This window comes from Cygnus atratus, chromosome 4 (genome assembly GCF_013377495.2).
Source record: "Cygnus atratus isolate AKBS03 ecotype Queensland, Australia chromosome 4, CAtr_DNAZoo_HiC_assembly, whole genome shotgun sequence".
NCBI classification, from domain to species: Eukaryota; Metazoa; Chordata; class Aves; order Anseriformes; family Anatidae; genus Cygnus; species Cygnus atratus.
Genome location: NC_066365.1, coordinates 23,993,502 through 24,004,682, shown reverse-complemented (window position 1 = coordinate 24,004,682; position 11,181 = coordinate 23,993,502). Strand labels below are relative to the sequence as shown.

Below are 11,181 nucleotides of genomic sequence, written 5' to 3'. Positions count from 1 at the left end.
GAAACAGTTAACGCATAGCAAGGTGAAGTGCCAGATTGAGCAAGATAGACAGCAAGTGAAAAAAAATCAAACTTCACTTCGTGTTATTTCCATTTTATTAAAATAAAATTGCCTTAAAATAAAACGCCAGAGCCCTGTGAGGACCCGGCTGTGACAGAACCGTGTGAGGTCGCCCCAACGGCTGCGCGCGGCGCCATTCCGACCGCAGGCGCCATTCCGACCGCGGGCGCGAGCGCAGGCGCCCGGGCGAGGCAGGGCGGGGCGAGGCGAGGCGCGGGGCGGTGCCGGCCGGCGGGGCGTGCTCTCGGCGGGGCCGCGCCTCTCCGTGCCGGCCGCGCGCCCCTTCACCGCGGCCCAAGGCAAAGGCGCCGTCGCCGCCCGCCTCGTCCCAGGCCGGCTGAGCTACCCCCTCACCCCAGCCCCCCGCCTCGCTCACATCCCGCGCCCGAGCAGCGGCTAGAGCCCGGCGGGCCGAGCCGAGCGGGGAGATGAACACGGTGCTGTCCCGGGCCAACTCGCTCTTCGCCTTCTCGCTGAGCGTGATGGCGGCTCTCACCTTCGGCTGCTTCATCACCACCGCCTTCAAGGAGCGCAGCGTGCCCGTCAGCATCGCTATCTCCCGAGTCACGCTGTGAGTGCGGGGGGCGAGGGGCCGGTAACGGCGGGGGGGGTGGTAACGGCCAGGGCACGGTAACGGCCGGCTGCGGGGCCTGCCCGCGCCCCTCTCTCCCCCTCGCCGTTAACGCCGGGCCGTGGGAGCAGCCCCGCTTCCTGCCCGCTGCCCCCTGCAGCGGCCAATGAGGGAGCCCCACGACGGCGTCCGCCGCCTCCCGGCCCGGGCGGAGCTCGCGGGGGGCCGGGGCCCCAAGTGGCGGGCGGGGCCCGGGGTGGGCGGCCGGGGTCGGGCTGCGCCTAGGGGCGACCACCGGCAGCCTGCGGGTGCCTTGAGGCAGGGCTGTGGCTTACACAGGGGGCCGGGTGTATGCCGGGAAGGCTCTGTGGGCTGCGGGGAGTTCATTGCACCGGAATTAACATATATGTATACATTTTAAATTACTAGTTACCGCAGATGCTCCTTTTAGTAACATATTTTCCCTTTTTTTATGGGGTGTGGGCGAGTTGTGTAGCATTAGGCTGACCCGGGTGGCTTGTCTTCCTGTGAAACCTACCAGGTGTGGAATATATAACACGGCATCGAAAGCACCTTGCCCACATGACACAAGGCAAACTTGTGCCAGCGGAACTGTCTTTTTCATTATTTTTTTTTCAAAGGAAACTTTGTCACAGGAAGCTTGCATCAAGTTAAGCGTGGGACTGTAGTTTCACAAGCAGTTGCGCTCCCGCCACTAAAAACTGAAGGCCTCAACTCGGGTTTCTGGTGGCGTGGTCCCTTACCAGATGGGACATGAGAATAGGGTGCGCTGGACACCTTTCTGAGCTGCTCTTACTCGCTGCTGAGTCAAAATGTAGGTTTGTTTTCTTACCAGGTTCGGTTTTGTTTAGTGAGTTAAAGCAGCTGATGGAGGTTTGGAGCCACCCCAAGGCAAGTGGCAGGAGCGGATGGCTGGCAGCAGCCTTTGAAAGGCAAGATGAACCCAATTAAAGAGTAGGAACTGCAGTCACTTTTTGGATAGGTTTAATGCCTCAAGGAAACAAACCCATACTTATAGTGGATTGAGGGTTGCAAACAGCCAAAAACTGGCATGAAAAGAGAGTGTTCTGGTGAGCTTGACAGATGTGAGGTAGCATACTAATACCTAATCTGGATGAAATTTATACTGCCAGTCCCTTCAGTGATGCGCAGATCTGATATTAATGAAAAGAAGCTGTTTTTCTTGAACTTATAAGTTCTGCAGGCCCCCAGTTTACGGCTTAATACTTACAAAGGTGTTGATTTTTGCAAAGGGTTGGAAGCGCCTACCAAGTCTTAAAATGGTCAGTTTTGGTGGTATTTTTCTTGACTGCTATTTCCAAAAGTTTTTTCACTGGTAACCGTTTTTTTTTCCCCTCTGAGATTACTAAATGTAATTTTCATGAAATTATATTTTACTAATTTTCACAGTGGAATAAATGCAATTGATAAGTTCATAATTACTGGTACCTTTGTTACATGAGGAATTAGGGTTCATAGTTCATTGCCAGCCTGTTTATGGTATTCTTGTCATAGACGGTGAGTTTGGTAAACTGATAAACTTTGATAATATGAAAATATCTGATGAGCCTCTCTTATTTTCTGGTTTCATTTTTTTAATGCGGTTTACTGTGGCAATGTCAGATATTTCTCAAACAGCAGATTTGTAGTAAGGTTCCAAAACGGTATGGTTTTCGCAATGTACAGAAAAGTAAGCATTTTCTTTCTACTGCTCCTTAATGACTAGATGCCAAGGAGAATTTCTGTAAGTTGTGAGAACTGCAAACATAAACGAGGGTTTATCAGAACCTTTGGAGTGTCTTGTATGAGATTGAGCACTAGAGGCTTTTTATGTAAAGTCAATAAATATTGTTGAAAATGGTTGCCAGCAGACAGCTATGCTGCTAGTTTTCCAATCAGATTTATATAGCTTGGGATGGGTAGCGCTTGCTTTGCTAAAAATGAGATGTAGTGTGGTTGAGGTACAGACAAACGCAGGTCTTTATTAACAGGCAAAAAAAAACACCTATAGGCCATTTGTATAAATTACATTGAATTCTCTGGGGGCAAGGCTTGTCATTTGAGACTGGGTCTCCAAACCTTCTGGAAGGCAGGCTTTATTTTATAATGTGGTTATATTTTAAACAAATATATTTAAAAGAAAGTACTGGAAATGCATGAGGGAAGTATGCAATAAGAATAATGATTTATGTAAAGCGTGAGAGAGAAATAATGAGAAAAGATAATCTTGTGTTTTGTTTTATCTTAGCAAAAATGTGGAAGATTTCACTGGACCTAGAGAAAGAAGTGATCTGGGATTCGTCACGTTTGACATTACTGCAGATATCCTTAATGGAAAAAGTGGTTTGAGAACATTTTGAATTGAGAACATGTTGACATTTATTTTTGTTACCTTATAATCTTCAGATATTCAGGACTTGAGGAAAACCAGCAATTTGTCTTAAAATCTAAGTTTAAAGCAGCGAAAAATAGTATTTTACATAGTTAGGGCATGAAAATAGAACCTGGAATATTTGTTATGTAAATGACACTGGGTGAGATGTTTTCTCTCCTTTTTTATACCTACTTTTAAAATAAGGTTCTGTAGGGAAGTGCAGTGCATCTAATAATGGGAAGTGCATTTTAATGCCAGGACATTATTAGCGTTAAGTGACGGTTGTATTGGTGGTTTGAGGTGTGAATTAATTGGAGGGTTTACGTAACACATGGTTTGGACTGTCATACAGAATCTAGGAACTCCAGTGCAACTTTCAAACTTGCTGTGAAGCTTTTAAAATTCTGGCCACGTAATAGTTGTATACAAGGACCTGTCTTCCTCTAAAAAGATATTGCATTCCTTTACTTTCTTAGATGTTAAACTGTCAAATCTTTATTGTTTAGTAATGTGAAATTCACTGGGAAGCATATGAGGTACTACAAAACTTACCACATTAATTTTTGACCTCTTTCTCATTACTGATACCTTTGGGCAACTTTTCGTTTTGTATTTTCCTTCTTGACTTCCCTGTTAGTCTGCTTTTATTGGGAAGAGAGAGTGGTTCGTGGGCGTTCTTTGTTTTTGTTTGGGGTAGGTTTTTTGAAGGTAGAAGGGAATCATTCTTAGGATTTAGGATCTTGGTATTAAAATACTATTTTTCTGCAGAAATCAGTACCGAATATAAGGCATCATGCTTTACATCAGGTGATTACACTAAGCCTTGCTTTGAATCTGGGCTTCAAGAGATTCCTGGGATTTTTTCCCATCTGCTGTTTTTTGTCACTGTGTTAGACAGGACATAGGTTTCCTCTGTGCTTCAGTTTCCCTGTTTTGGAGAACGATACACTGTGTAAGCAACTGAAACAAATACAATTCTTGAATGAACGTGAAAGCTGGATAAACAGGTTGATCAGATTTTTGCAGGTATTTGTTGCATGGCAGTGAGAGGGATTAGTTTTATCATCTGGAAGCAGGAGAGGAGAACTCCTTACAATGAGGTTTTTTCTTTGAAATTCTTATAGGTATTAAAACCAGAGACTGAAATTATTCTAAAGTTGATGAAATAAATAGTAAACAGCGTATTTTGGAATGGAACAGGGCGAGTCAGAACAGGACCTCTGGAAGAAATGTTACTATTCAAGGATTAGTCTGCAGTGTGTGGATGTTAAAGATTTCATGTTTTATTAATTTTGTTTAATGGTAGAAGTAGTTTTAAATTTAATTATAAAAATCCTGAATTAATCTTTCATGCTTGGCGTAAATAAATTTTCCAGTGTGTAGAGTTGTAAAATACAACTTTCTGATAGTTTTCTTTGGATGAAATCTGTAAAAAGATATTGGTGCATTGGCTGTCTTAACTAATGGACGCGAGTTGTTAGTCCTAGTGAGAATTAAATAAAATGACTGTTAGAAGAAAAACCTAGGGAAAGGAAAGGGGAGGAGACGATTCTCAAAAGCTCTCTTGGGTGTGCTTAATAAATACATGGCTCCCTTTAGCAATTATTCTGGAGATCTCTCGTGTGGGATTCCTTAATCTTGTTTGTTGTTTTGAGTAGATGACTAAAATATTCAAGTGAAATAGCTCCAGCTATACTTGTGGAAACAGCACTTAATTATGTCGTTCTTTCATTTCTTGCCTTTTGTTGAATTAGAGGCTTAAAAACATGATTCAGACTTGGGGTGACTGAAAAAAAAAAGTGTTCTGGATAACTGGAGAATACTGGAGATCTGTTCTGGATACTGGAGAATAGAATAAAAAAGATGACATCTTTGTAGGTTGGAGGAATAGAAGGTTACAGTTAATCTTTATTGTCAATTAAGAGGTATCAGCAGTCACACACGGTGTGTTTTATTGCTAAATAAACAACAGACAAGTATTCAGAATATCGGCTTTATTATACTGATGGTCTCAAATGGCAGTTGTTAGTTCTTTACCATCAATCAAAATCTGGGTAGAGTTTTGTTACAGTCTAATAAACTGACTTTGTAGTAGGTAGGTAATTTGATAATTCCCGATGTCCCTTGCAATATGATAGATTCCGATCTACTGACTTCTCTAATGTTATCGGCTCTTTGAGTTCTCTACACTCTGTGAATTTCGTTTGGTTAATGCTATTATATCTTGAACCACAGTTGGATACCAGTGTTCTTTGATAGTATAAATAATAGTTTTGAAGGTATTTGCTGAAAAATCCTGTCTTGCATATTATATTTAAGATTTTACAATAGATTTTTTTAAGATTTTATAACTAGCAATAGATTATAGTTACTGATTTGTAATGTTAAATATGGAACTCTTAAATCATTAGAGGAAATAGCTGTTAGTTTTTTTTTTTTTTTTTGTCTGATTAATGAACCCTGTCGCTTTAAAGTGATGGAAGTATATGTTAGAACTCCTGGAAATGTTCCGATTTACAAATAAGATGAGGTATGTTGAAATGTAAGAACTCACTGTAATTATCATAGTCTAGTTAGATCTAGTAAAAATAAAACAAGATTATGAAAGTACAGTATGGTGTTTTCCTTAACGTGCATACATCTGCAGAGTATATTTGACTGGAATGTTAAACAATTGTTTCTATATTTGTCTGCAGAATATTCAACAAAAAACAATGTAAGTATGAAAAAGAAAGTTGAAGTTATTACCCATTTTGTACTGCAACTATTTTTAACATTCTGAAGTTCTGCTGGGAAAAGTTAAGGCACCAGTATTTCCTACTGGCTTGGACTGTTTTCACTGGCGTTCATGGTTATTATTTTCTTGACGGTTTAGCTGCAGGGTTGGAAGTTCAAAAGCTGATGAAACTTAACTTGCTATGTGTCTAGCAAACAATGAAAAATGTAACACCTGCCTCGCTGTTCACTTAGAATGGTGGACTGTGGCATTTTCACCTGTTTGTGCTGTCTGTTTTACTTTTCCCTAACTTTGTCATTGACTGCTGTTAGAGATATAGGGGCCTTTGGTTTGGCCAGATGTAGTGAGTCTTCTGTTCTTTGGTTACATAAATGTTTGCCCAGATCAGCTACCGTAGCCTCATTTGTTATCTCATCCGATTTCTCAAAATAATTGGTCTTGTTTCATCCTTTAAATTGGTTGCTACTGGTACTTCACTTTGGATAGCTTTTTTCCACTGGTCTGAAAGGAACTGTGTGGAACAGCCTATGGAAGTTAACTTTAATCAACTACCATATGGTAACACTGAACGCTGGTTTAATCTAGTGTAGTTACATTGAAAGGATATAGTGAAGGCTTTTTTATCTGGCTACATAAAACTATTTTTACATTATCTTTTTTTTTTTTTTTAAATATGCTAGTTGTTTTATAAATGCTGGTGGGTTTTTAGGTATTTTTATTAGAGACTGGAACTTCATTGTTTTGCTTCATCTTTTAGTTTTGGTTGTGTTTTGTTTTGTTTTTTTAACTTAAATCACCAGTTCTCATAAATACTGAGAAGTATTTTGTCTAAATTGGGCTGTATGGCGCTAAACAAGACTGTAAGGATACCCGTGTATCATTCTTACTATGCAACTACTTAGAAGAGCAGTATTTCAAATACTTCAGAATGTGGAACCATCTTTTAACGTGTTGATACAACTCTTTGAATTATGTTTACAATTCATGCAGAGATTTTTTCCATTAAAGTCAGTAAGAATGTTAAGTACCTGGACAGTGTAGCTCTATTTGTCTTTTGTTTGAGACAAAGTCTAAATGCCACCTTAGATTAGAAACAAGTTTTGCAATTGAAAAGGAACACCCATCATACTTTGTAAGTCTTTGAAATTTTCAGACTTTTTAAAATAGCATTGTCATGTTGTATCAAGCTGTTCTTTGTTGTTCTGTTTATTGTGCTGCACTTCAGTGTGTAGTAGTACTAGTTTTCCCATTGGTCAATCATTTTTATTAAGTTAGTTGTATGAATTGGAAATGTACTTCCAAGGTTTTTAGGTGGATAATGCCTTGAAAATTCAGTGACTGAAAGTGCTCTGATAAGTTACCTTGCTGACTTAATCATAATTTTTTTAGGCTCTGAACCAAGTGGTCCTTTGGGACAAGATCATGTTGAGAGGAGATAATCCAAGACTGTTCTTAAAAGACATGAAGTCGAAGTACTTTTTCTTTGATGATGGAAATGGTCTCAAGTAAGTAAATTCTATTTGTTTTTTTTAACCCTGACGTCTTGATTTTTTTTGCATTTTTTATGTATTTGTATTGCTGTAACTATATCCTATTAGTCTACTGTGTCTTCATAGTTTAAGTGTCGGGATACCATGTATCCCAAGATCGTCATCTGCTTCTGTAGACTAGAAAACAAACTGCTTCCAATATTCTTGTTGGTCTGTAGAATTGGTTCTGTGCTGCCCTAAATTCTAAAGGAGTTTAATAATAGTAAAAAATAAAAATAAAACCAAAAAGAGTCTTATCCAGAAAATAAATAATATTTCATGAAGTAACTACATAAAATCAAAAAGCCTGTTGTTTCTGGACCAGGAAGACTATTTGTATCCCAAATAAATTAATGTTAGTATTTGTTAATTAAAGTAGTTAACTTCAGTGCTTATGCTGATGTTCTTTTGTTGCTTTTGCAGGGGAAACAGGAACGTCACTTTGACTCTCTCCTGGAATGTTGTACCAAATGCCGGCATTCTACCTCTTGTGACAGGGTCAGGACATGTGTCTGTACCTTTCCCAGATACCTATGAAACAACAAAAAGTTATTAAATTATAATACTGAAGCAACATATTTTTATACTTGTATATTGTGAATAAATTTTATTGCAATTTCTTCTCACATCCCATGCCACCCTCCAGTGAAAGGTACTTAATTTCCTCAGGTCTAACAGCATAGGAAAAGGAAATAAAAGTTCAATTTTTTTTTAATAAAACATTGAAGCTGAAACTGAAAGGAAAGGTAAATTATGAAGTAATGGTTTTGGGGGGAAAACTGAGGATTTTTTTTTTCTTGGCCATCTGGGTATAAATCTACCTTTCTTTTAAATAAACATTTTTACAGCAGAAGCTAGTCTTACTGTTTTTTTGAGGTACTGTGATAGTTATTTTGTCTGTATAGAACTCAAATACATTGACTGGAATGAAATTTCTGTGGGTGCCTGGAAGTTCAGTTTTAGAACATTTCTGCTAAATGCATGGTTGGCATGTTGCAGTGAGGTAACCTTGGCCCTTTCTAGGACTGCCAAGAGCTACTTTGAAAAATGATAGATCATTGTAGTCAGACGATAGGTCTTGTTTTGAGTGTCATTGGTGTAGCACATTTGCAATACTGTATTATAAAGTATTTTAGTAACTTTATAATACAGATAATACAGCTATTCTTATTGGAAGAATAAAAATAAATCTTCTCAGTGTGATAAGCTTAAGTCAATAAGGAAAATAGAAGCTTTAGTTGAACATTTTATTTTTGTTAATTTTTATTGGGATCTGCTCAACAAGAAAAATGAGCACACTGGTTATGAAGAGGACTGGGACAACTAATATTAGAGGGGCCCTTCATAGCAAGGAACGAGACAGATGTTCTCCAAAACAGTCTGGGAAAACATCTAAGAAATATGAGATTTCCTATGGGAACAGAAATTTAGGCAGATTTACTAGCTTATATGAGTGTAAGTGTACCTGTAAGCCCACCTGATCTTTTATCAACCATGAAAGATAGTGAGTAGCAGTTTCAGGCAGAACCTCTGCTGCAACAGTTGTGGCCTCTCACTGGTTACATGCACATCCTGCTCTGCATCCTTCCACAGCTATGGGCACAAATGCTGAGAGGACAGAAAGAAAAACACAAGACACGGGGTATCAGGATTGTCTTTTGGCAATAAAGGTGGTTTATACTGATCAAATAGTGTTTCTTGCTCATCAGGTATCTAAGAGAAAGAGCACTTGCCATTATTGCTTTCCTGACATGGTTACTAATGTCATGTGTATATTCAAACAATGTATGGTGTAAATTAATTTATTGCCAAACAGGAAATGTTCTGGAGGCGTTGGAGATTTTCAAAAAGAGCAAATAATCTGAAATTAAAGCTATGAAGAATTTTTTTCCCTACCGTAAATCATGAAAAAATGATTAGAAGGGCATTGTGTCAAACACCTAGAGGTATAGATGCAAAACATTGAAAACTGAAAAAAGACCACCAATAAGTAGTGGTTCACCAATAGATGAACACAGAATTATGTCTAGATAGAAAAATGGATGTTGACTTTTTAAGCAATGCTGAAACTGGAAGACTGAAATCAAAAAGACTTGTACCGTGTGCAATATTTAGACAAGCTACGTGGATCTAAAATTGCATGCAAGTGCTGCCTCTTACCAGTAAGGTGATCTGTGATGAGACGGCTACAAGTAGGGAGAAACTTCCCATAGGAGAGGCTGTCTTTGTTAAACCTGCTGTTCTATAGCATTAATTTCATTCTGAAAGATGTAATGTCCATCATCAGAAAGGAAATGAAATACTCTAGAAGGAGATAATTGATCTTTGACCCTAAAACTGTACTAATTAGGTCTTGTTCTTTTTCTCCATGTGCTTTTTTTCACCACCGGGGGGAGGAGGGAGGCCTGACTAAAGGGGGCCGTGACATTTTTACATTTTTTTAAAATTGCTGAACTGGAGACATTAAGTGAAGTGTTCAGCACTTTCATATGTTTCTTAAGATGGGTCATGTGGTTATTTTAATACTCTGCAATTGTAGTCATGCTTTATAAAGCAGCTGATTGCTAAATGTGATGCTTTTTAGCTAAAGAAAAAAAAAGGAAGGCTGTTAGGTGGAATTCTGTTCTTCTAGTGTTTCATATTGAGAGTTTGCTGAAGGTTATAGTATGGTACTGTTGATTTGGGGTACAGATACCATCCCTCAGAGCTACGGTTGGAGTAGGGGACCCTGGAATGGCTTGGAGCACTGTCAGTCTGGAGGGGATTCAGTTCATGGCTGGAGTGATCTTAGATCCTGTCTAACGCAAACCAAAATCCAACAGAGAGGTTGGGTGTGTTGTTCTGCAATCTCATCTTTAATTTTATGCTGCAGAAGCTATACTGCTGTTATTAACAAGCCAGCTAATTGCACCTGCTGACATTAGGACGCTATTTGCATACAATTACTACAGGATTCATTTCTGCAGAAAATGCAGTTTTGGGTATCAATGGGACCTTAAAAAAAAAAGAGAGGAGGTTGGAGCCACGAATAACACAGTGCAAATAGTACATTCTAGGTAAAGGGTAGCTACTAAGTGGGGCTCATTTCTTCTGGTCCATAGAGGGACTACAGATGACCCCTGGGTATGAGGACAGATGAACAGTGATGTGTTCTGTTATGACTTTCAGGGAAAGTGGTGTTCGTACTGAAAATAACACCTTTTTGAAAAGCAGAAAAAGCAAAACCAAAGCAGGAAAGGAGAACTAATGAGCGTACCTCCTGGATTTAAGGTAAAAAGTAGTGTGACAGGGTACTTTCACAATATTTCCACCACTGGAAAGGACTTAACTTTTGTTTGCTGCTTTTGGCTGCAAGGGAAAGCGGTCTCCTCCTTTGCTGGGAGCTGACCCAAGAGCTGGCTGATCTTGAAGAGACCAGCTTGCTCTTTAAAAAGGAACTTTTAATATTGATGAATTATCCCCAACTGACTATTTACTCGGACTATAAGTAGGTATATTCGCTGTTGACATAACAATCAGAGAGCTCTTAAAAAAAAATAATCCAGAAACTACTTTGTCTTTTAACAAGCAAACATTTTGGTTTTGAAGTGTGAAAAATAAAAACTATTTTTACAGTCCTATTTTAGGACAATTTTTCATTTGTACCCACCATGCTTAAATGAATTTTACTTCTCTGAACTAGTGCTGTATTCCACAGATTAGCATAATCAGCACTCTGAAATACATCCTGTTTTTAACATGCTTTGATATAAAATCTGTTTAAAAAAAAAAACTATTATAGAGAACTTAATACAGTCATAGAGAAGAAAAAGAAGTCTTTTTAAAGATAATTGGGCAAAATAGTGGGGGGATTTTTTCCTTTTAGTTTTGTTTTTAATTGAGAAATTAG

The 11,181-nt window shown here is 39.1% G+C and overlaps 1 protein-coding gene across 1 annotated transcript; it reads left to right on the top strand.

Moving 5' to 3' along the window:
- The first annotated feature begins 292 nt into the window (after positions 1 to 292).
- SPCS3 (signal peptidase complex subunit 3) lies at positions 293 to 8,145 on the top strand. The gene is made up of 5 exons (XM_050710549.1): positions 293 to 631; positions 2,901 to 2,976; positions 5,668 to 5,742; positions 7,153 to 7,268; positions 7,716 to 8,145. The coding sequence occupies exons 1-5, from the start codon at positions 489 to 491 to the stop codon at positions 7,846 to 7,848; spliced, it is 543 nt and encodes a 180-aa protein (XP_050566506.1). The 5' UTR covers positions 293 to 488; the 3' UTR covers positions 7,849 to 8,145.
- Positions 8,146 to 11,181: the final 3,036 nt, after the last annotated feature.

What these genes read in the sequence shown, in the direction of transcription:
- SPCS3 (XM_050710549.1), top strand. Translation starts at nt 489, where the DNA reads ATGAACACGGTGCTGTCCCGGGCCAACTCGCTCTTCGCCTTCTCGCTG. An exon ending in CGTTTGACATTACTGCAGAT is followed by an intron (nt 2,977 to 5,667) that starts ATCCTTAATGGA and finishes ACGTGCATACAT; the next exon opens with CTGCAGAGTATATTTGACTG. An exon ending in AATATTCAACAAAAAACAAT is followed by an intron (nt 5,743 to 7,152) that starts GTAAGTATGAAA and finishes TAATTTTTTTAG; the next exon opens with GCTCTGAACCAAGTGGTCCT.